The following is a 26,727-nucleotide window of genomic DNA, read 5'->3' as shown; positions in this document are numbered from 1 at the left end:
TGAAAAACAATTAAGAAGGAATGTACACTGAGACCTCATTACTTGAGGGAGTTTTCAATTTGCTATTACATCACTGATTTCAAGGTGTTTTCCTTTGAGGTTTTCCATAAAAAACAGCTCAGTTAAATGATCCATGAACAGAAAATGTGAACTGAATTAATAACTCCATTATGTCATGGGCAGTTTCAAGAAAAAAAAAGCAAACTCAAAGAAAACCATATTTCTAAGATCTATCAGGATAAAAATAGAGGTCACTTCTAGAGAAAGACATTTAGATCTAGTGTATAAATATTGTGCACAAAGATTGTTTAAAAATGTTTAATTAAAGTTGAACATTAACTAATGTGTATACAGGGTAAGGTCTAAAAACAAAACAAAAAAAAACATAAACCCGGTGTATCCAAAGAAGCCATGAGATACTCCCATAGGTGTCAATGGGAGTTCCATATTCCTAACTTAGGGCAAAATTTGAGTCACCATTTGTTACAAGAATATTTCAATTAGTAAAACCTTTTTGCAGTTAGAATTCCCTCTTTGAGACCAAAATGAAAATAAATTCAGTCGATATTTCCAAATTTGCTACTTTAATTTCCCTGGAAAATTGAAAATTGGTCCAGCTGTAAAAATAGTATGCAGAAGCTAAGGAACGAATATGCCGAAAAGAACACCAGCATCGATCACAGAAGTTGGCTTCAGAAGAAAAATCTTGAGCCCAGCTAAATAAAAACACTTTTGTACAATACATAGTAAACATTTCCATTTGAACAATCCTATACAAAAGTGTGTCATACAGTATATATAGCACATTTATTTTACAAAAAATAGAGAGGGCTATCAAATATAGTGAATAAATATCTAAGGCCAAATGCTTCTACTGACTACTGCTCAACAGAACAAGATACATAAAATTATCATTTTGATTTAACATAAAATTGTAAAGCAAATACATACATACATGGTATATTACCCAGCAGAAAAAAAAACCAATTATCTAAAAACCATCAATTCCTCTCAGCAAATTCAAGTGTACATTCAGTTAAGGAAAGCAATTAAGCCTCTTAAGAATCCAGGATCTACAACTGTGACTTCAGGCATTTCCCCTGTGTGCTGCATAAGTCACCCTGATGCACTAATCAATACCACTTGAATGTACAGAGTTTCATCAATTCCTTTTAATTGATGATAGTATACAGTGTAGAACTGAAACTCCCTTACATAATATCACTTATTCTTTATCGATTCACAAGTTCCTATCTAAGCTGAATGTAATAGTAGTTACATCCTTCAAAAGGAAACATGCAAGTCTTTCTTTCCAGAAATCCAAATTAGTTTTTTTTTCCTGAAAATCAGAAAACCAATTGAAACTTCTAAGTTTTTTTTAGGGGAGGGAAAAAAAGAGAAAGAAATGAATTATCACAAATCCCAGACAGAAAAAGAAAACCTGTACTTTAAGGGATCTTGTGGACAATTCAGAATTACAGAATGATATTTTTTATTCAAAAGTTATTGGTCAGCTAAAGGGCAAGGAATAACAAGCCAAAAAAAACTTTTTTTTTATACCAACACAACAGGCTGAGTAATTCTCCAAGTGTTAGGGTGGAACGGTTGGGCAGAAGTTACTTGTTGGCTCTTACACAGAAATACCCATTTCCATCTTGAACTCTTCATTTCTGTATGCTCATGTGGAAGGGGAGAATCCTGACCACCTTCTGCATTTTCCCTATGCCCTCTTGCTCTGCACATATATGCAACTACTCAAAGATACCATCTTCCCCATGAAATCTCATCAAGCTCCCAGAGGGATGCAGAAGAAAACTGGAAATGGAATCCACATTGCTTAGACACAGTAACTGCATCCTAATTGGGTCTTTTGTAGACTGGATTATCCAAAGAACCAGTCTGAAATACCAACTCTTTAGTCAAAGAACAGAAACAAGATTCTCTTTGAAGTACCTGCAAGAGATAATTGCTGTTATCCTGAAATTTATTGGCCTTAAATTCTCCCCCAAACAAGTATTTAATAAAGTTCTGGAAACCTTTAGGGTTAACATTTAGTTGTCCTTCCTGAATAAAATCTTATCCAAAATGTTCAAGACCCTTTATTTTTCCCTGTCAGCCGCTCGGTTACTTTCTATGATGATGGTCTCATTGAGTTAGGGGTAGCATTGTGATAAGATTGAAAATAACCACTATGAGGCAATATGTTTCTTTTAAGCATTATTTCATCCTCAACCTGTATTTTACTACCTTCAGAGGCTCTTCAGATACCAAGGTACTTGAATACACTAACAAAAATATGCTATTTTGTCCATAAGCTAGCAAATGTCCATGGAGGAGGAGACAGACACCAAGCCACTTGGTCACTTTCAGATGCAACGCAAGAAGAACCATTCTTATTCAATGGAACTGATCGCAGTGGCTAGAATTTTCCGTAGAACATAAAGCACGATTTCATAACAAAAGTGATACTGCTCCTAAATATACATGAAAATAAAAGCAAAATAATTAATTTGCACCTATAGCAAACACGAATATCAATCAGTTGGCCAGGCACATTTGAAAGGTTTTCAGTTCTACCAATGATGCCATAAAGTTGGTAGACTGACATATTTGTCCAAGGAGCTCTCTATAAACTGACCTCAAAGGAAACCATTGTGATAATTGATTAGAGAGTGTAAAGTATGTAATCATCCATTGAAGGTAATTTGATCCTTAGATCACAAGTTAATTTCAGACCAAAAGATTTCCTTGGCATATAGAAGAAGCCTAATAAATGTTGTTGACTGATGAATTGATTTCAGCATAGACTACTAGAGAGAGAGATGAACTCCAAGATCTCTCAGAGTTCTTCCCAAGCCTATAATTCTAAGAATACATCTCCATTGGGAGCCTGAAATAGTGAGCTGACATTAAATATGAAAGCATTCCTCTCCCTTTTCTAAGGAAAATTGGCTTCTCTTTTCTTAAATTATTTAGTTGTTTCAAATAAAAGTGGTTTGAGGAAGAAGGAGTGAACTGGCTAATTGCCTCTCCTCCTTTTATTTATACATACATGATTTTTTCTCCACTGAAGTTGTGCTTCAGTGTCTCCTCATGTTAGAGAGATCTGCGAAGGCAGTGTATTGAAAGCACAAAGCAGCAACAGGACCGAAAGCTGGAGAAGCCAACAACAGCCTGTAATCTGAGGACTAATTTAGCAATTTAGCTTCAACAAGGAGCATTATTGGAAGGTTGGCTACTTGGGAGAGTATTTTGGCCACAGTCATTCATTAAACTGTCTGTTAATTTAAATAGACAGTATAGAGGGGGGGTTGTGATCTGCACAAGGGGACAAATATATGTCATTTGTAGGACTTTATATTTATCTACTGGTGCACATGTTGCCTCGCCTTAGTAGAATAAAAGTTCCTTGAGGGCAGAGAATATTTCCTTTGTGTCTTTGTACACAGTAGGTACTTCGTAGTACTTGTGCACATAGTAAGTCCTTCATAAACGTTTGTTGAACTGAATGTTGATATCTTGAAGAAAAATATTCAGTGACTTGAAGCAACTCCAGAAAAACTACGAAAGTCTGCCCAGGAAATCTGCAGGAAGATGAGCTAAAATAACTACTACTTTGGTTTCTAATGACCCATGCTTTGTGTCTTCATGTGCCATGAGTAAGTACTGCCCTTTTATGACTAAAGTCAGACTAACATTCTCTCCACAACATGGCAATGGCATCGATATTTTAATGATGGCAAAATATTCTACCAACCCTCGAGATTACTTTCCTGACATCCACCAAAATGTCTTCAGGCCCCATCTCTGTAGTAAGAGCTTACCTTGGTCTGAATCATACCAAAACGTTGCTCTCTCATTTGGGTCACGATATTCTTGATATTGAACTGTTAGAAGGAAATTGAGCATTAACAAAGATGGAAGGAAAATTCTGGACCTATCATCCTAGCTCTGGGCAGAAAGAAATATCATGCTAAGGGTACCCCTTCTGGACCAAGACCAGAATACTCTAATTTTTAAAAAGTTCTCATTTTCAGGGGTAACAAAATATACCACTCTCTGGACTAACAAATACATTTCCAAAGGAAGAGTGCACATTTTGGTAACCCAAAGAGCAAGCACTCAAAAAAATCAGAATTTTTGCTAAGCAATTTTCTATTCTTTTTAGGGCAAGAATTATAACGGACAACTTTGGGAGAGCCCGAAATATGAATGTCTCTTCAAAAAAAGTAAAACAAAACTGATTGACTATAGGGCATTCCTATCTTAACCTCCAAATGTGAAAAATTTTAATCAAGTAGCACCTATCAACCTTGCATTGGGTAGATAAAAAGCAGAATATTTCTACTCTCCAGTTTGGAACTCAATGCAGATGCTTCCATGGAAGTGATCTCTTAAACAAGGCTTAAATTATGGGATTAGTCCACAAAATCCTCTGACTCCAATAATGTAGCTAAAAGGCAGCATGATGTAGTGGATAGAGACCTGTTATTCCAGTTGAGGGAACTTTGATTGAAATCTCACCTTTGACACATAATGGCCACGTGAGGGTGGGCAGGTCGCAGCCTCTCAATGCCCTCCAGGCAGCTGTCTAAGGCTATCAGCAGCAGAGCAGGGATTCATCTGCCTCAGTAGGCAGTTTCCTCACCTGAGAGTTCCCTACATCAATGAATTCACAGGTCTGAACAAAAACAAAAACTAACAGCAAAAATGATTGTAGTCCCAAGTGTGTCCGAGCCCTGAGTTTTTATTATTATGGAAGACTGGGAAGCATTGACCTCTACAAGTCTTGTACAAGGTGAACTTCCTGAAAGCTGGGGCTGTTATTTTTGTCTTTGTACTCTCAAAGCATTTAAAGAATTTGTCAAATTAAATGCTTATGAGAAATGAAATGACTAGTTACCAATGTGAGTCATTTCAGAATCACCTGCCTGTGTATATAATCAGATAAACAGGTTAAAATAAGGAACAAAAGCAATACCAATTAGAGGAAAGGATTCAGATGAGAAAATAACACTGGACACAATTATCATGGGTCTAAACCAATTTATTTAAGCACACTGTCACCTCTGGAAAATGGATAGAAGAGGAAATACTGATTAGTGCCATTCCTTATGAAGTTAAACCCATTATAAAAATATTCACTACAACAAGGATGACAAAAGCTAATGAGATGATTTTCTCACCAAATAGACACATGATAGCCAAGGGAGTAGGAGAGCAAGGGAGGGAAAAAGCTTTTATATAGTGCCTACTATGTGCTGGGCGCTGTTTTAAGTACTTTGTCAACGTTATTTCATTTGATCTTCACAACAACTTGTGAGATAGGTGCTATTATTATCCCCACTTTGTAGCTGGGGAAACTGAGGCAAACAGAGGTTAAATGATTTGCCCAGGATTATACAGCTAGTAAGGGTCTGAGCCTAGATTTGAATTCAGGTCTTCCTGACTCCAACCTCAGTGCTCTATCCACTTCACCACCTAACTGTCTCATTCATCATTTATTTAGATAAGAAACCAAACACTTTAAAAGGAGGAATACTGAAGGTTATGAGCAGTATCATTTCACAAAACAGAGAAAATTAGTGAAGGAAAAAATCAACAGACAAGTCAGGCATATGAATCAACTCAGTTCAAATGAGAGAGTGCCTGTAGAGTGTATTATATGGAGGAACCCAACATAACTACTAGTTGTATTTCTCCTAGCATATCAAGAGAATGGAAGTGGCGATAAATAGGTGTGAAATGTATCAGACCGGCCAGCATTTTTAGTCACATGTTCTCATTCTTGATGATAGTGGATCCACCAAATTTGGACTGCACTCAACGTATTCTATGAGAAAGTGAAAGTGACACTTGAGAATATGAAACGGTACAAGCATCTAGTTTTAACCCAATAGAAAAATAAGAAATATTGTTAGGAGGCAAGGCAACCTTGAAGGCATTAGGAGAATCCATTTTCCAGATCTAAAAGAGAAGACTGCAAAATAGAAGGGGAAAAAAAATCACAGATGGTATTATTGCAAATGAGGGCAGAGGGACAGAGATTTTGACAGTAATAGACTCATATGCTTACTTTATCATCTCTATAAAAAAAAAACCTCCATGAAAATAGAATATCTTGATAAAAATGTGAGAGGAAAACAGTCAGGCTTTAATAGGTGACTCTCTACAGCAGAGCATACCTTCACAGTCACAGAATTGATTAAGAAGTATAAAGAGTAAAAAAAAATTTTTTAAAAAGAAGTATAAAGAGTATAAGGCATGGTTGTGTTTATTATTCCCTCCCATCTCTCAAAAACAAAAAGGCATTTGCTTCTGGAGATAAAATGGTAGTCATAATCACTTTCTTCCAACAGAGTGTCCCCCATGCCTATCTTAACATAGTACAGGGTTACCTGACAGATGAAAGCATGGAGGTGACTTTGTCTAATGAGCCTCTCAGTAGCTGTTATAAATATGGCATAAAGCAAGTGTATGCTCATCAAAAGTACTCTCCAGTCCCATGGAGACTGGCCTGTGCAAAACTGAAATGAAAAGGGTATTCAATCATGGAGGTAAATCTTGTAGAAGTTCATGTGTTTTGGATAACACTGTGCTTCTTTAATTAAGTCCTAGAATACTATAGGATCTTCTCAGTGAGGCCCATAGCCACTCAAAAGAAATAGACCAAATAATCTACCTGAAAATACCAAGTGGATAAGAATAAATATTGTCTAGAATAGGTTAAGAGGTAGGTTAATCCATTATCAAATCACAGAAGGAGGAGGGACTTTAGATATTATTAATCCATTATCAAATCACAGAAGGAGGGTCTTTAGATATTATCTAGTACAGCTCATTTTACAAAAGATTTGGAAAATGAGGACCAGAGAGGTTAATTGCCTTGCCTAAGTTTACACAAGTAGCAAATGCAATACTCAGAATTAGAACTCGTGTCTTTTAACTACAACAGGCTGCCCCATAGACCTAAAATGTCATCTAATACTCTTATTCCTCCCACCACCCCCATTTTATAGATCAGGAAATTGAGGGCCAATGAGATTGAGAAACTTTCTTACGGCCACACATGTAGTAAGTCAAAGAATGGGAATTCGCACCCAGGTCTGACTCCAAACCCTTCGCTCTTTCAATTATTCTGCTGTGTTTTACAACAAGAAAAGGGTGAAATTAGTGTTGAACAGAGTCTGCCTCACTTATAGCCAATTCACATTCAAATCAAGACATCACCTTAATGATGTCATTGGACTTCTTCAAGGATGAAAAGCAACAATAAGGATTTACAGATGGGGAAGGATGGACACTGGGCCTGGAAGAAGAATTAGAAAGTCAGGGGAATGCTACAGACATTTCTAACCAGCTCACATTGCTAAATTTTTAATGCGAGCATGTATACCTCAGAATTTACCACATGTTAGGGCGTCTAGGTGGCACAGTGAATAGAACAGCCCTGGAGTCAGGAGGACCTGAGTTCAAATCCAGCCTCAGATACTTGACACACTTACTAGCCATGTGACTTTGGGCAAGTCACTTAACCCCAACTGCCCTCGAAAAAGCCAAAACAAAACAAAACAAAGAAACTAGCACATGCTACCAATCAGGGCTCCAGTTGCTGATTGTCTAAACTTAAGGAAATGATGGAGAACATCTTGATCATGCAGATTAAAATTAAATATATATATATATATATATATGTTGTGAATCTTTTTTTTAAGAAAGCCAATTATTTAAACATTTATCAGAACACAACTAACTAGAAATTAGATAAATAAGAAAATTAAGCATATTCCAGAGAGGTTGAAGAGCATAAATAAGCAAAGATGTTGATACAGGAAGGAGATGGGGGTAGAATAATGAATAGATTTGTTGTAAAAAAAAAAAAGTCTTCAAGGAGAGTGGGAAGTAAGGTTGGATAGGGTGATAACTACTGTTTGGAAGCCAGGCAGAGAGTAAGATTTGATGTTCTCCGTAACAAGAACAAAGATTAATGATATCACATTTCATTTGTAGAACATTTTGCTTTTTAATATACATTTTTCATTTGAATCTTCCAATGCTCTTTAGTTGAGCAGAACAAGTTATATCTCATGAACAATAAAGTGAGGCCAAAATATTGGAAAACTAAGTTATCACACTGTTATCTATGAACTATTGGAAGAACTAGAGAAATATGCCTCCAGTATATTGAATAATCTGTGCAGAATTGATTGGAGAATATCAACACAAAATATCACTGGGAGAGAAGGAATCAAGAAGTTATGATATACCCCATGGGTTGGCTCATGGATCCAACAACTTGTTCATTCATCAAACATCTATCAGATGCCTGCTATGGTCAACACAATGTGATAGGGACTAGGAGCAATGTACAAACAACTAAATCAAGGACCCTGACCTCAGGGAGCTTGTAGGAAGAAATTAAGATGGGCTAGTTGAATACCAATCTATGAAATCACTTCCCACTGGAGGGATCAGGGAAGGTTTGAAGAGACAGCATTCAATTTGGACCTCAAAGGATAGTAGAAGATCAGAAGGTCTCAGAAGACATAGCAAACACAGGGAACAGTGTGAACAAATGTATGGAAGTGGGAAAGTGATAGGTGGGTTCAGAAATCACTAAGAAGGTCCATGAAGGGAACTTCTGGAAGGTAAATATAGTCTGAAAATACCCTTGGGTCTTAAAATTATATTATTCAAAACAAATGATATTTGGCAGGAGGGGCGGGGAGCAGAGAAAGACAGGAAATCTACCTTCAAAGATAGAGGCAATGTGGTTAGTAGGAAGAACATAGAACATTTGAATCCTAGTTCTGCTCTTTCCTATCTGTGTGACTTAGGACAAGTCTCAACCTTTCTTGCTCCTAAGTTTTCTCATTCATTAAATTAAGGCATTCTGGTTCTGCAATTATGATGCTATATGAGCGGGCATCCTATGGCAAATATGTTAGTTATTTTCTGTAGCTGCAGCAAGGAAAACTAAAATCAGTGTTAAGGTGGTACAGGAAGTCTAATTTCAGTTCAGATTGAGGAAGAATTTCCTAATAATTACCAATGTTTGAAAACAGGATGGACTGCCTCATGAGTTAGGAAGCCCTCAGTCACCAATGGCAGACATGCACAGACTGGTTAGCCACCTCTCTCAGGGGCATCATAAGGCCATTCCTCCATTAGATTGGGAATAGACTAGATGACTAAGGTCCTTTCCAACTCTGGTATCCTATGATTTGGAGACACAAATAGAAAGTCTGTGTCATAGCAACTGAGGCAGCAGGTGGTCCTTGTAGATGAATGCTTTCTTTCACAGCACATCAAAGTGTTCATTAACACATTATATTAGCATAACCAACTTGTTCTTTCCCACAAAATCAAAAAGGAGTGAAGAACACAAAAGAAGCAAACAGAAACATTTCTGCTGAAGCAGTCATTCTATTTCTCCCTGCCTCATCGAGATGGGAGACAGACAGTTCTATCTTGGCTACTTGGGTTTAGATGGTAAATAAATCTGTACCTTTGAAGTGCTTCATGCAGAAGGAGAGATGAAGGATTCTCTTCCCACTGCCAATCCTAAGGGCACACTCTTTCCTCCCACAAAGCCAAGAATAGGGAACCTGGATGAGTTTTTGCTGTTGTTTTTTGTTTTGTTTGTTTTTCAAAGTCATTCATAAATGGCAAGTGTGAAGTCCGGAAAATACAAGGTCAACCAGGGTTGTATTACCTCTATCACACAGGCCTGATTAAACCCAATGAACCACTAAGTACAGTACTTGGGGTGGGCTAACCAAGCACCTGCTTTATTGTGATTTCTGATTGTTTGTTTGTTTTTAATTTAATCCAGCAGTCAATCCTTTGTCTCTAATCTTTGAGATCTGAAGTCCTTACTTGGGAAACCATAGATTCTATTTTAATAATATCCCTGGATTACATATTAGGAGTAGGGTAAACTTTTCAAGCTTAAAACATGGGGTACAATGCATTTACTAGAATCAGATCATACTAGTTTTCAAAAGCTGATGTTCAGTTTTCAGTGTGAGCATTTATGCCCTGAAATTTGAAAAATCCTACAAATCAGGACTTGAATTACTGTTTTACTAATTGTTTAGACCTAAAGTGATTGAGAAAATGAATATTTAACTTAAAAATTGTTAGGTATGTTTTTTTTAGAGAGATAATTGTTAAATATTTACCAGTACACTCCTGGGTGAATCATACCCCCTTCTGCCTCTGACTTGTTTTCTCACCTACTTGCCCTTCTTCTTAACTTTCCCAATACTGTTCAAGTCTTCACCATCATATCCCCCCAAGTCTCCAGTGTTTACCACCTTGAACCCATCTTCTACTCTCCCTTTTCCCTCCCTCTTCACATTCAATTGCCAAGCTTTATCAGTCCTAACTCATAGTGTATCTCCAATCCATCCATTTATCCATCCCACCATCCAACCATTCAGCCATCCATCCTTCTCTCCACCCAGTCATCACTCTTGTTCATATCCTCATCACCTCTCATGGTACAGCCTTCAGCCTTCTAACTGAAATCCTAAGCCCTTAATGTCCCCTCTCTTCATTCCATCCTTTACATGGCTGCCATAGTGATATTCCTAAAGCACAGGTTTGTCACTACCCTGTGATAGAAACTCCATTTGCTACCACTTTCTCTGGGATCAAATATAAATTCCTCTGTTTGGCTTTTAAAGTCATTCACCGGCTGGCTCTAGCATACCTTTCCAAGCTTTTGTATGCATTCCACATTCCAGCCCAACTAGCCCATGTAATCTTATACACACACTACATTCTATTTCCCATCTTCGTATGATATTTCCCATTCTTGGAATGCATCTCCTCCTCAACTCCACCTCAGTGATTCTCCCTCTTCCTTCAAGATGCAGGTCAGGCATCATTTACAGGAAGACTTTCCTGCTCCCTTACCCCAACTACTAGTGCCCTTCTCTTGGAAATCAAGTATTTTATATTTAATTTTCCAGTTACATCTTTCTTCAAAAAAAATCTTCTCTTCTTGAGGTTAGGGAACATTTCCTTTTTTACCATCTCCTGACCCACAGTGTGCATTTAATAAATGCATGCTGAATGAGTGAGCTCAAGTAATCATCACCACCAGCCACAGCAACATTATCATTATAGTATTTATATAGCAACTATTTTTTGCAAGGTACTGTGCTAAGTGCTTTATAAATGGCATTTCATTTGATCTTTAAAATAACCACCTTGGATAGAGGATCTCTTATTATGTCCATTTTGCAGATGAGGAAACTAAGGCAAACAAATGTTAAGAGACTTGCCCAGGATCCCACAATTAGTAAACATCTGGGGTAAGATTTGAACTCAAGTCTTCCTGACTCCAAACCCACACTATAACTAATGCACCATGTAGTTACCCCTAACTGAAACTCTTCATTTTGTTCAGAATCCCAAAGCACTGAAAAGTACACTCAAGTCTGAGCTCCATCCCTCTCTCTTGCCTCTTCTTCCTATGGTCTTACAGATTGGACATCAGTCAGAGTATAGAATTCCAGAGCCATTTCCCAGTTCTGCCCATCGGTCATAGGTTCAGGTGATGCCATGGGATCTGAAGCAGAGATCAAAGATTCTTGATAACCAGCACTGCCAGGCAACATCTTTAGGCATATGTGAACCAAACCATGACAGAAGATAAAGGGCAATGAAGACAAGAAAGAAGTCCTGATAGCTGGGGACAGTCTGGAGTTTGGCATCCTCTAGGATGGCAATTCACTGGATGAGTCATGACTACAAATCTTTGCATCCAAGGGGAAGGGGGTATCGGCACATGACTGCTCTGAGGAGCCATCATGCAAAGGATGAAAAGGAGGGGAAAAGAACCGAATGAAGGCACTCATTCCATCTATCTGCTAACTTCTCTGTTTAACTAGCTCTTTTTGTTAAGTGCTACGCTCTGATATTACTATGCTACCGAAGGACTGCAATTACTATCAGTACCCTCCAAATTCAGCATCCTGGAACAAAGCCCCAGATGTCCACCCTAGTTAAAGATATGTTGATTTGTACTTTGCTTTAATTTGAGTAGATGATCCAGCATGTAAAATTCATATCACCAACACTATTTTAGAAAGCATCCTGAAAAGCTCCAGGTGGCAAATATTACTCTTTTAAGATAGGATCATTGGCTTAGAGTTGGAAGTGACCTCTATGATTGTCTAGTGAAACCTCCCCAAGTACATGGAGAGGTTTCAGAAAAGTTAAGACACCTGCATTATGGTCACACCAACAATAAGTGTCAGAAATCAGATTTTAGTCAAGGACCTTTGATTCCCAAACACGCCAGTCCTCTTTTTGCTGCATAGGCTTCATCGTGTAAATCTTTGGGGTGAGGGTGACAGGCAGTACTTACATCTAAGTCTTTCTCTAGGGCACGAAGCACAACGTCCACACACAAGAGGACCCCAGTCCTCCCTATGCCTGCACTGCAGTGCGCAATGATGGGTCCAGTCTCATGGATCTTCTTCATGTAGCGGACATACTTCACAAAAGCATCAAACGATGTGGGGATGCCATGGTCTGGCCAGTTAATGAATTGTATCTGATGCACAAAGTGAACGGATCCTGTCTGCAAGAGAAGCACCATCATCATATCTTAGGTGAGAGACCTCATGTCATTATCTGTGGGGATGCTGTCTGATGTTAGGATAGCACTTTATACCTTCGCAAAGCAGCTTTGCATTGATTGTTTTATTGTGAGGACAACTTGGTGAAGTAGGTAAGGGGCAGGTAGATTAGTAAATAAACATTTATTAAGCACCTAACTTGTGTGCCAGGTACTGTGCTGGCAACAGAAAGAGAGGCAAAAGATAGCCCCTGTTTTCAAGGAGCTCAGTGTGATGAGCGATGCAAACTGTGTACAAAAGAGAAGTGAAAAGTTGAACTGGAGATAATCAGCAGATGGGGCAAGTCCACTTTGGAACTCATAAAGAAGAGCAGAATTTGAGAGTTGGCATAGATCTCAGTGACCTTGTCATCCAAACCATAAGTGAAGGCATCCCCACTACAATATAACCAATAAGTGGGGCGGCTAGGTGGCGCAGTGAGTAAAGTGCCGGCCCCAGGGTCAGGAGGACCTGAGTTCAGTTCCAGCCTCAGACACTTAACACTCACACAAAAAAACTAGCTAGCTGTGTAACCTTGGGCAAGTTATTTAACCCCAATTGCCCTCCAAAAAAAGGCAAATATATATATATATATATATATATCAATAAGTAATCACCTGACCTTCTGCTTGAAAACTTTCAAGACAGGGAAACCATGGCCTCTCAAGGCATTCAATTCTACTCTTAGACAGGTCTAGTTGTTCAGAAATGTTTCCTGATATTAGATCTGTTTGTCTCTTTAAATCTTCCATTGAATGCTTCTCATTTTTCCCTTTGAGGCCATAGATATGTCTAATTCTTCCTCTTTATGACATCCCTCTGATACTTGAACACAGCTACTTTGTCCCCAGGGAGTGAGCTTTTCTACAGGATAAACAAGCCCAGTTCATTCAACTGATTCTCCTGAGTCATGAACTCAAGGTTTTTCTTCATTTGCCACCTTCAATGTGGGGTATTTGAGAAATAAATAAACTTTCGTCGTGCCTTGAGCTGCTAATCATCTGTGACCCTGTACATCTAAAGTCAGCTTAGGTCTAAATGTCAATTATACTAAAAAAAAAAAAAACCAAAACAATAAATTAAAAAAAAAATCACAACATAGATGAGCAAAAGTATTTAATGATAAATGAAATACTAAAAATATTCTCAGCAAACCTAAAGGAGTACATTTTCACTCTTCTTACTAGTAGTAGGCACTTAATAAATGCTTGCTCTTTCCTTCCTTTCTTCCTTCTCATGACTTCTTCCACTATCTCCTCTCTTTCACCCCTATCTCACATGACGAAGTGGCCTTTTTCCTTTTCAAGGCTAACACTTCTACTTGTTCAAGTGATACCATTCCATCCTGTCTCCTCCAACAGTGCTACCTCTGTCATCCCCACTCCTCCGCTTATTGTCCATCTCTCCTTATCTACTGGTTCATTTACTTGTATGTACAAACATGTCTATGTCTCCCTCATCCTCCAAAAACACTCACTACATCCTTTCACCACCACTCAGTTATCATCCTACTTCTCTTCTGCCTTTTGTGGATAAACTCCAAAAACTCATCTATAATAAGCACCTCTATGTTCTTTGTTCTCACTCTGTTCTTAACCCCTTACCCCACTCCTGATCTTATCATTCCATTGGAACTACTCTTTCCAAAGTGACTAATGACTTTTAGTTGCTAAATCGAATGACCTTTTTTCAATCATCTTTCTCCTTGACCTCTTTGTTTCCTTGATACCCTCTTTTCCCCAGGTTTATGAGACAGTACTCTCTCCTGGATCTCTTCCTACGTGTCTAATTGCTCCTTTTATGTCTCCTTTGCCAAATCTTCTTCCACCTCTAACCCTAGGTGTCCCTCAGGGTTTCCTCCTGGGCCTTCTTTTCTCCTTCTATATTACTTGACTTTGTAATCCCATCAGCTCCAGTGGATTTAATTACCATCTATATGCTGAAGATTCTCAGAGGGACTTATCCTGCTCCAGTCTCTCTAATGACCTCCAATATCACATCTCCAACTGCCTTTCATTTGTCTTGAATTAGATGTTCAGTAGACATCTTAAACTCAGTTTATTCAAATCAGAACTCATTATTTCTCCCCCTAAGCCCTCCCCTGCCTTCTGCCTACCCTAGTCCTGTAGAAAATAACGCCATCTTCCCATTGTTAGACTCCCAATTTAGGAATCAACCTGGACTCATCTCTCACCCCATTATATCCAATGTTTTGCCAAAGCCTGTTGATTTTGCCTTTGCAAAATCTCTCAAATATTCCACCTTCTCTCCTTTGACGTTATCACAACTCTGGCACAGGCCCTCATCACTGGGCTTATTGCAACAGCCTGTTGGGGGATCTGCCTGCCTCAAGTCTCTCCTCCAATCCATCCTCCACTCAGCCATTTAAGTGATTTACATTAAATGCAAGCCTGACCACGTCGCTCACTCAGTCAACTTCAGTGGCAACTCCAGATAAACTCCAGAATCAAATACAAAATGCTTTTTGGCATGCAAAGCCCCTTCATAATCCAGATCCCTCCTACCTTTCCAGCTGGTTTACACCTTACTCCCCAACACATTCTCTTCAATCCAGTAACCCTGGCCTCCTGGATGTTCCACAAATAATACATACCAACTCTCAGCTACTGGCATCTTCTCTAGCTCTCTCCCATGCCTGACACACTGCCTCTCCTCATCTACACCTACTGACTTCTCTGGCTTTCTCTAAGCCCCAACCAAAGTCTCATCTTTTACTGGGAAGCCTTTTTCAACCCCTCAAAATTCCATAACTCTGCTAATGACTTCCTAATCATACCATACATAACTTGTTTTGTAAATATTTGCCTGCCTGTTGTCTTCCCCATTAGATCATAAGTTCCTTGAGAGCAGGGGTGACTTTTTGCCTTTTTTATATTTCCAGTACTTGGCACAGTCTCTGGTACATAGTAGGTGTTTAATAAATATTTACTGATTGATAATGATTGATTGATCTTCCTTAGCATAGTCTAGAAAGGAAGTTTTTGTTTATCCAGGTTATTGAAAACTAGGGAAAACAGCACATCCATCCAGCCCCAGCACTTATCACTCCAAGGTTATCTCTCTTTCCTGACTGTAGCTGTAGCAGTTTTTGCTTCTCTGTCACTTTATTTCCTTGGGTCCATCAGTGACTAAAAGTATGTTTCATTCTGTTCTGAAACACCTATCCTCAGTAATTCAGGACTCTCAGACACTGTATTTCATCCTCTTCATTTTTACCTTGTGTTTTTTTTCCTTCCTCTTCCTCCCAGGATCTCTGTCTCATCCAGGTGATGAGATATATCTTGTACTAGTATCCTAGGAAATGAAGTGCTGGTCAGATGGCCTTATGCCTGGTATACAGATAACTGGAAAGCATAGACTTACTGACCTCCAGTCATTTTCCAGGTGTTCAAATAGATTCTTTTATTAATTCTACCAACAAATGTTTTCACAGGGTTCAAAAAGTTGTGGATTGCCCAAGTTCAATAAAACTAGCTAAGTGATAAACTTAGGCTTAGAATCTGGATCTTCTCATTCCTAGGATAGTGTTGAAATAAGCAGCACTATGCCACCCTTTAGAAAAATAAAGAAATAAAAAATAAAGAGGTCTGATGACATTTAGAATAAAACAGAATGGTGAGATATCCTAGCAAACATTTCATATTCAAATGGAGGAAACAGGATGCAGGAAGAATCCTGAGTCCAAATCCTTTTTCTGTGACTCTGCCTATGTGCCTTGGTCAAGTCATATCCTTCTCTGGGTCTCAGCATCCTGATTTATAAGAAAATCTTTAAGGTTCCTTGCAATGCTGAATCTGTGATCTTACTGTTCTAAATGGTTGAATAGACTGACGTATATTGAAATTTTGTCGATAGGAAATAGAGAATAGAAATTAGATCAGTGTTTCATTAGTATAGGTGATTCTGAGAGATAAAATTTCCTCCTCAAATACAAATCAGCATCTTCTCTGTAACTCATCATCTTAGAGAGTTGTCTAGGGCATTTAGAAGTTAAATGATTTGCCCAAGGTCACATAGCTAGCAGGGATTGGAAGCACAACATGAATCCAGGTCTTCCTAGCTCGGCTTCAAGGTCAGTGCTCTATTCACTATACCAATTGCACTATCACAATATGCGATTTTATAAGAATATTTATATTTATATGAGAATATTTAATCCAAGCATTTAGATTCTGATAGGTAGTGAATATATCCAAACAAAATGGTCATCTTGGGTCATGAACACACAGACCATTTGGAGATTTGTCGTGATCTTCTCACTTAGCTGAATGAGGAACATTTAGAGAAATATCACTGCAGGTATCTTGGGAATGCCCACTTTTGCTGGGAGAATTCCTGTAAAAGACTGAGGAGGCTGCATGATTTCTATAGAATGAAAGTTTCTCGGGGCGGCCAGGTAGCACAGTGAGTAAGAGCACCGGCTCCAGTGTCGGGATGACCTGGATCAAATCCGGGCTCAGATACTCAGCACCACACCCTGAAATAACTGGCACTGTAACCTTGAGCAAGTTACTTAACCCCAATTGCTTTAAAAAAAAAAAAGAATGAAGGTCTCTGGGTGAGAATGAATACTAGGAGAATGTCTATCATTTCTGGAATATCCTTATGGGGAATTAAGGGTAAAGAGGTAGGTTCCCGGATTGCCAAACACTGTTAAAGGATTTCCCTGTCTCCTCTGTAATCCTTTGCCAAAACTTATCATACTTCATCAACGCCATGATCCTCTAATGAAACAGATAGTAAGTAGTTTCAGAACCCTTCCATTTAAATGTGAGGTATATAAAAGAATTCTGTGAGAGCAATTTTCCATCTGGAGCCACAGGATAACAATCAAAAGCAATTCTACCAATCACAAGCATCATTAAATAAAGCACTTTACAAATACACTTAGTTTTCCATTTCCTTACTTTAAAAAATAGATGCAATTATGCTATCTTAATTTAATGGAGATATTATTCTTTAACCTGCTCTCCTAAAAGAAAAGATTAAGTTTAAATAATAGCCACAACTACTAAAATAAAATAATAATAATAACAGAAATGTACATAGCACTCTAAGATTTCCGAAGTGATTGATTTGTCTTGACAACAACCCTATGTGAGGTGATATAATTATGTGCTTGGTGCAGTAGATAGAATTCTGAACCTGGAATCAGGAATTCCTAGGGACAAATACCAACTCAGAAACTGTAAATTCAGCTACTACATAACCATAGATGTCATTCTAACCTCTCAAAGCCTCAGTTTCCTCATATGCAAAATGAGTCTGACACCAGTACATGCCTCCCAGGGTTGTTATCAGGAGGAGTAAATGAGATAATTTTTTCAAAGCACTTTGTAAAACTGAAAATCTTATATGTATTGATACATATGATACATATATGTATCAGTTTTCATCATCCTCATCCTTATCCCCATTCTACAGATGAGATATAAAAAAAGAAAGGATTAGGGAAATTTTTGTTTGCCCAGGGAACACAGGATGTGTCTAAAGTATCATTTCAATCCAGGATGTGACTCTAAATTTCACATTCTATCCCCTTTACTATATTGCCTTTCAAATGGATAACTGCATTAAATTAGATTGTAAGAAATATAATGGTATGTTTCTGATACCCCATTTTTGAGGGCACACATCTATCCTTCCATCTTTGAGAGTTTTAAAAAGCATCTAGGATAGTGATATCTATGCATCATCTCTTTTCTTTCTTCTCCTCCAGTATTAATGCTGGGTGGTAAGGAAAATATGACTGAAATTTTCAGGTAGTAATTATTGAATTCCTATCAGTGATATTCAAGGGTATCCAAAAGAATGGAAGAAGGACTGTGCAATTGGACAATGTAAATGCTGATCCAATTTTCAAAAAAGGGAAAGAAGACTAAATTACAAACTAGTGAGCATAAGTAATTTCTACTTCTGGAAACTTACTAAGGAAAAAAAAATGACCAAAGGGATGGTTTGCAAATGCATGGAAAAGGAAGTGGCAAGTATCTTGGAATTATCAGAGATATGCAAATTATGCAACTTTGGTTGGCCCACAGAGTAGTGATTAAAGGGTCTGTGTTAATGTCAATCTAAGTGCCTAACAGAGTGATATAGGGCTCTGTTTCTGGCACTCTCCAGTGTTTTAATTAACAGTTCAGGTGAAAGCACATATTTATCAATTCTACTAGTAATGCCAATCTAGGAGAGATAGTTCATATGCTGAATGGCAGAATTTGGATCCCTAAAGATCTCAGTGGGTTCTATCTAATAAACATTAGATTTAATAAGGATAAAGGTAAAGACCTAAATTTGCATAAAAATCAGCCTCATAAGCACAAAATAGGGATAGATAAAACCACAAAATAGTTCATGTAAAAAAGACCCAAGAAACTTGAATGAACTACAAGTTCCATCAATACCAATTCAGTTTGACAAGATGGTGGCATGAATGATTGTCTGAGGACGAATCAACAAAACTGTCACGTCCAAATAGAGGGACATGATGGCTCCTTTGTGCTCTTTGCAATGACGGCATTGTGTGAAGCTTGAGGTGCCACATTTTGGGATGGTTATGAACAAATTGTAAAGGGTCCTGAAGAAGGAACCGAGGATGGTAGAGGAACTGAAAACCGTGTCAGACAAGGAATAGAAGACAGAATTCAGGAGGCTTCATCTAGAGAAGTCTGACAGAGTGATAGAACTGTAGTCTTCCAATATCTGAGGAATGTATCAAATGGAAGAAAAGCACTGGGTGTATTCCTTTTGACATTATAGGACCAAAAAGTAGAAGGTATGGAGGCAAATTTCAAATAAATCTAAGGCAAAATGTCCTAACTCTTATAGTGTTACAGAAATGGAATGAAAAGATAACTTACCTGCCTGTCATTGGCAGTATCTTAATAGAAGCTGAATGTCTATTTACTGGGGATGTGATCGTGGAGGGGACTTATTCTCCTGCACTATACCGCTCACATCCATCTCATTCTCTCTGTCCATGTACCTATGACCATCGTTCATGAGGATCACCCCTCACCTGGACCATTGCAAGTCACTTCCCAGTTGGTGTCCCTATCTCATCTGTCTCCACTCTAATCCTCCACACAGTTATCAAGAGTGATTTTCCTTAAACACATATCTGACCACATTACCCTCCTACTCAATAAACCAAAGTGGTTCTCTTTTTCCCCTAAGATAAACTCTGCCATTTAGTTTTTTTTTTCTTTTAAAGCAATCGGGGTTAAGTAACTTGCTCAAGGGTACACAGCCAGTTATTTCTGGGTGTGGCGCTAAGTATCTGAGCCCAGATTTGATTCCCAGGTCATCCTGACACTGGAGCCGGTGCTCTCACTCACTGAGCCACCTGGCCACCCCTAAGCAATTAGGGTTAAGTAACTTGCTCAAGGTTACATGGCCAGGTGTTTCTGGGTGGGTGCAAAGTTTCTGAGCCTGGATTCGATCCCCAGGTCATCCCAACACTGGAGCCGGTGCTCTTACTCTCTGTGCTACCTGGCCACCCCCCATTTAATTTTTAAAGTCCTTCATAACATGGCCCCAATTTGTTTTTGCATTCTAGTTTTATATTACTTTCCTTTTTAGAATCCACAGTTCAGGCAAACGAACCTTCTCTCTTTTCCTCCCACAAGGTACTGCATCTCCTACACCCACTGACAGTTCCCTATTCCTATAATGAACTACCTCACCCCCTCCACTTCATAACATTCCCCCCTGGTACCCACCCTCTCTATTTACCTTGTATTACTTTGGTTTCTATTCCATTTTGTTGTTCAGTCATTTCAATTGTGTCTGACTCTCCATGACCCCACTTGGGGTTTTATTGGCCAAGATAATGGACTGCGTTACCATTTCCTTCTCAAGCTCATTTTTCAGATGAGGAAACTGAGGCAAACAGTGTGAAGTGACTTATGCAGGGTTACACAGCTAAATCTGTCTGAGGCCAGATTTCAACTCAGGAAGATGAGCCTTCCTGTCTCTAGGCCTGGCATTCTATACATTGTACCACCTAGCTAAATAATAAAATACTTATATTTTATAAATATAAAAATGTACTAATTCTATATAAACTTATAAATGCAAAGAATGTCTACTGCAATAGATGTACTCACTGAGAGCAGAGACCATCATTTCTTGTTTTGGTATCTCCTTACCTAGCTCAGAATCTTGGAAAATTAGGTACTCAAATAATCGTTGATGATCATTTAGGTTCCTCTAAACTCTAGGTTTCCATGATACCATGACTTGGGGTTTGCGAGGGTCATAGTATCAGTTAGGAAATAGAAGTCCTTTTTTTAACACCTAATTATCTGTTACTCTCCCAATCCCCAACTTCAAATATGGGCATGTCTACTAATAAACAGAAGTATGTAATGCCTAGCACTATGGTGATTTGGGCATTATTGGTGGATTCTTTTTCTAAATGACTCACCTTTTTAACCATTTTAAACACTCGAACTGTAAAAGTTTCCAGTATCTCGTAATTCTCCAATGCAATAATATAGTTTTGAAGCTCCAAAGGCTTATTCAGAGAAACAGGCCAATAACGGTGGCATTTGATGAATCCATCCTCTATCTCTTTGGTCATCATGGCAATGACATTAGATTTATTTTCCCAAACCATTTGCCAAAAGTCATCTATGGTTCCTGGCAGGGGTCCTTGGGTTGCAATGTAGAAGTATTCTTCCCCTGAATTCAATATTCGGATATAGCTTGCATTAATGTAATCCTGCCCTTCTCCAAGTGGAACCCGTGTACCATCATCTGTGCCACACAGAAACAGAAAAACACAAAATCCAAAATTTGAATCAGTATTTGTCTTTCAAATATGATTTTCTTGTTCCTGTGAAAAACTGTGCATACAAGTGCTAATTCTTTTTTTTCTTTTTTTTTTTTAAGCAATCGGGGTTAAGTAACTTGCTCAAGGTTACACGGCCAGTTATTTATGGGTGTGGTGCTGAGTATCTGAGCCCGGATTTGATCCAGGTCATCCCAACACTGGAGCCAGTGCTCTTACTTGCTGTGCTACTTGGCCGCCCCAATTCATTTTAGGTATATTAATATGGCAAAAAACATAAGGATTTTTTTTCATCGTCATGTTTGAGGCTATCCTGTATTCTGGTCTAATCAATTCAGTGAGCAAATTCTCAAGTCAATGAATAAAAAGATGACAAATTTACAAATTTTAATTTAAAAAGCAAGCACTACCTTTATCAACTTAGACATATTTTTCTTACTACAAGTTGGGAGTTGGACCAGATCAACAAATCACAATTTACAGAACATTTTCTCTATGCCCAGCACTTTGCTCTCAAAGTTATTTCTAACACAAATATGCAGTAAAAACTTATAATTATCTATTCTCCAACTGAAAAAAATTGTGAAAGCAGATGAAATTTTCTTCAGAGGAAGAAATCCAAGCTTGGATACATGAAAAATTCTCTAAATTACTAATAATTAGAGAAAAGCACATTAAAACAACTGTGAGGTACCACCTCATATGCATCAGTTCGATAAAGCTGACTAAAAAAGGAAAATGACAAATTCTGGAAAAAACTCTTGGAAAATCAGTACATTAGCACATTATTGGTGGAGCTATGAACTAGTATAGCTACTCTGGAAAGAAATTTGGAAATCTACCCCACAGACTATTAAAATATGAATACCCTTACATCCAGTGATACTGCTTTTAGACAAACATCCCAAAAAAGATCAAATAAAGAGGAAGTGGATCCACATGTACAAAAATGTTTCTTTTTTTTTAATTTCTAATATTTCAATTTATTTATTTATTTTTAGTTTTCAACATTCATTTCCATAAGATTTTGAGTTACAAATTTTCTCCCCATCTCCTTTCTACCCCTCACCCCCAAGTCTACCAAATACCCCTTCCCCCAATCTGTTCTCTCTTATATCCTCTCCCTTCAACCCCCTAACTTTCTAGTAGGGCAAGATGGATTTCCATACCCCAGTGACTGTATATCTTATTTCCTAGTTGCATGTAAAAAACATTTTTTTAACATTTGTTGTTAAAACTTTGATTTCCAGATTCTTTCCCTTCTCTCCTCACCCACCCTCACCGGGAAGACAAGCATTTCAATATAGATTGTACATGTATAGTTATGCAAAATATTTCCATAGTAGTTATATTTGTGAAAGACTAACTATATTTCCCTCCATCCTATACCCCCCCACTTATTCTATTTTCTCCTTTGACCTTATCCCTTTTCAAAAGTGTTTGCTTCTAACTACCCTCTCCCCCAATCTGCCCTCCCTTCTATCATCCCTCCTCTTATCCCCTTTCCCCCTGCTTTCCTGTAGGGTAAGATACCCAATTGAGTGTGTATGCTATTCCCTCCTTAGACCAAATTCAATGAGAATCAGGTTGACCCATTCCCTTTTACCTACTCTTCCCCTCCATTGTAACAGGTTTTTTTTACCCATTTTATATGAGATAATTTCTATCTCTCTTTTTCTCCTCCCAATATATTCCTCTCTCACTTCTTAATTTTATTTTTAAAATATCATCCCTTCCTATTCAACTCATCCTGTGCCCTGTGTCTATGTATACATGTGCATACATATACACACACTCACATAACCTCCTATACATGCATAAATATATATGTATACATAAATATACATATATATATATATTCCCTTCAACTATCCTCATACTAAGAAAAGTCTCATGATTGTTTTTCCATGTAGGAATCTAAATAGTTCAACTTTAATAAGTTCCTTATGATTTCATTTTCCTGTTTACCTTCTCATGCTTCTCTTGCTTCTTGTATTTGAAAGTCAAATTTTCTGTTCAGCTCTGGTTTTTTAATCCAGAATGCTTGAAAATATTCTATTTCATTGAATTACCATATTTTCCCCCTGAAGCATTATACATAGTTTTGCTGAGTAGGTGATTCTTGGTTTTAATCCTAGCTCCTTTGACCTCTGGAATATCATATTCCAAGCCCTTCGATCCCTTAATGTAGAAGCTGCTAGGTCTTGTGTTATCCTGATTGTGTTTCTACAATACTCATATTGTTTCCTTCTGACTGCTTGCAGTATTTTCTCCTTGACCTGGGAACTCTGGAATTTGGTTATAATATTCTTATGAGTTTTCTTTTTGGGACCTTTTTCAAGAGGTGATCAGTGAATTCTTTCAATTTCTATTTTGCTCTCTGGTTCTAGAATATCAGGTCAATTTTGCTTGATAATTTCTTGAAAGATGATATCTAGGCTTTTTTCTTTTTGACCATGGCTTTCAGGTAGTCCAATGATTTTTAAATTATCTCTCCTGGATATATTTTCCAGGTCAGTGGTTTTTCCAATGAGATATTTCACATTGCCTTCTATTTTTTTTATTCATTCATTTGGATTTGTTTTATAGCATCTTGATTTCTCATAAAGTCATTAGCTTCCATTTGCTCCAATCTAGTTTTGAAGGAATTATTTCTTTCAGTGAGCTTTTGAAATTCTTTTCTCATCTGACCAATTAGACTTTTTAAGGCATTCTTCTCCTCCTTAGCTTTTTGGGCCTCTTTTGCCATTTGACTTAAGTCTATTTTTTAAGGTGTTATTTTCTTCAGTATTTTGGGGGGGGGTCTTCCTTTAGTAGTCTGTTGACTCACTTTTCATGATTTGCTTGAATTATTCTCATTTCTCTTCCCAATTTTTCCTCCACTTCTCTTCATTTTCAAAGTCCTTCTTGAGTTCCTCCACGGCCTGCGACCAATTCATAATTTTCTTGGAAGTTTTTGATGCAGGAGTTTTGACTTTGTTATCTTCTTCTGGTTCCATGTTTTGATCCTTTTGTCCCCCAAAAAAAGATTCTATAGTCTGATTGTGCTTCCTCTGCCTGCTCATCTTGCCAGTCAATTATTTTACTTTTGAGCTTTTTGCCAGGGTAGAACTCTGATTCCAGAGCGGAGAGAGCTGTGTCCCAAATCACTGGGGTTTTCACAGTTGTAGTCAGAGCTGTTTTCTGAATTATGAGGAGGGCACCTTCTCTACAACCACAACAAGCTCTGGCACACTGGCCACACACCCCAGGACCATCACCCATGACTATGACCTAGATCCAAGCAGGTCAAGGCAAGAGAGATTACCCTCTGAATGGTCACTTGGTCCCCCTGTAATATGCAGTCCAGGAGCTCTGGAGGCATCCATGCAGCAGCAGTTGTAGCCATAGAGCCCCTGCCACCTCTTCCCCTGGGGGCGGGGAGGGGGGCTGGACCCACTTTCCTGTAACCCAGTTCCAATAGAGTTTCCCACTGACCCTTTACTTTCTCTTTGGCATTTATGGATTGAGAACCAAAAATGTTTCTAGTAGCTCTCTTTGTGGTGGTAAAGAGTTAGAAACTGAATGAGTGCCCATGAATTAGGGAGTGGCCAGACAAGTTGTGACATATGTGTACTATGAATACTATTTATTGTATGGAAAGAAATAACTTAGGGGAGAGTTTCAGAGAATCATGGTAAAACTTAAATGAACTAATATGGAATATAAAGTAAGGAGAACCAGAGGATAATTTATGCAGTAATAGCAATATTGTAAAGACAAATAACTTTCAAAGCCTTTGTAATTCTCATTGACAAAATGACTAGTCATAATTTCAGACAACTCAAGACGAAATAGATTTCCTGCCTCCTGACAGAAAGGTGATGATTCACGATACACATCAAGTCTTGTTTTGGTTTTGGGGACATGGATGATATGAGGATTTGTTATGCTTTATACATGATTACAACAGTGGGGTTTTCTCCCTTATTTTTCAATTAGGGATAGGGTAGAAGTATGCAAAGAAGGGCATGAAAATAAAATTTAATTTAAAAAAAAACAAAAAAAACATGGTACCGTGTGTACAGTTTTAATGTTATTTGTTTTGTCCAGGTCTGTGATTTCATAAGTGAAAACTCCTGATATGGGAACTCCCAGTGTGGATATTCCCCCTATTGATATAGATAGGAAACTTGACTATTAACTGCCTGCATCACTAAGAAGTTAATCAATCTGCTTTACATGTCACATAATACATATACATCACAAATAATATTTGAACCCAAATGGGACTTTCTGACTTGAAGGACATTACATTACCTATAAACCTATATTATCTCTCTTTAAGGTGTCAGAATTTCAATCTTCTTTTCAATTCTGAGTACTCTTTAGTTTTCATGGCTTCTCCAGAGATGATTTTCTTCACTTGCACTGGACTGGTACCTCTTGAAGATGGAAGTACCTTTTTGTATGAAGAAATAAGTCAGCCTGGACTAAGGGAGTTCAGATTTGCCCCTCAATATATTTCTATACATTGCACCTAAACCAGAACATGGGACATTCTATAGGTTATGATATGATCTAAGCCTTGTTGTTGGAAAGAATCACCCAGGGGTTAATTTGTACACACAGGGACAAAAATTATATAACTGGGATGCTTCCCATGAAGAACTTTAATGTGTCTGCTAGCTCAATGCACAGTATCCACTAAAACTTAATGCTATAGTAGGGGACATGAGGAATAGTACACTGGAAAGACAAATGGCAGTGGAGTCAGAGGCCCCAGGTTCAAATACCATCTCTAAAACTGTGTGACCTTGGAAAGTTCATGTTAACCAATCTGCTCAGTTTTTTTCATCTATAAAAGGCATGAAATCAGTCATCTGGTCTTGAAGGATGTAACACTACCCTTACAATCAGCCAGTTCTTTCATATATAAATGTATCACCAATAGTTGTACATGACTTCTAGGTTTTAGTTCTCATCTCCAGGACTATAAAGTCCCTCTTTCTTAACACTTCCAAAAATACATATTTTTTTAAAAATTATGAGAATTGACATTTACTTACATGGAACAATATCTCGGTATCTGTTTTTCTCTCTGTTTTGTGGAGTATTTCCCAAGATGCAGTCATCAAGTGGCTTTATTTTTTCTAAAGACTAAAAACAAAGAAAATAAGAATGATGATTTCTCTCCTACAACAAAAGATTAACTTTTAATACAGGATTACTAATCCCTGAAACTCCTGCTTATGAAAAATGAGAACCATAGACTTGTTCTGTGAAGACATTCAGTCA

General features: G+C 38.0%; 1 protein-coding gene across 1 annotated transcript in view; it reads right to left on the bottom strand.

Annotated features, from left to right (window-relative positions):
• Positions 1 to 2,393: 2,393 nt before the first annotated feature.
• FRMPD2 (FERM and PDZ domain containing 2) overlaps positions 2,394 to 26,727 on the bottom strand; it is a 279,466-nt gene continuing 255,132 nt past the window's right edge. Inside the window, exons 39-43 of the mRNA XM_069067069.1 lie at positions 26,499 to 26,589; positions 21,085 to 21,416; positions 12,383 to 12,598; positions 3,825 to 3,887; positions 2,394 to 2,474 (exon numbers count right to left, since the gene is read on the bottom strand). Of these exons, the coding sequence (XP_068923170.1) occupies positions 2,394 to 2,474; positions 3,825 to 3,887; positions 12,383 to 12,598; positions 21,085 to 21,416; positions 26,499 to 26,589 (783 nt within the window). The remainder of the gene's footprint in view (positions 2,475 to 3,824; positions 3,888 to 12,382; positions 12,599 to 21,084; positions 21,417 to 26,498; positions 26,590 to 26,727) is intronic.

Source organism: Petaurus breviceps, unplaced genomic scaffold (genome assembly GCF_028583685.1).
Source record: "Petaurus breviceps papuanus isolate PSGF00001 unplaced genomic scaffold, PetGlider_PUasm1.0 90740, whole genome shotgun sequence".
NCBI lineage: Eukaryota > Metazoa > Chordata > Mammalia > Diprotodontia > Petauridae > Petaurus > Petaurus breviceps.
The sequence above is the reverse complement of the archived record's forward strand: the minus strand, read 5'-3'. Positions and strand labels throughout refer to the sequence as shown.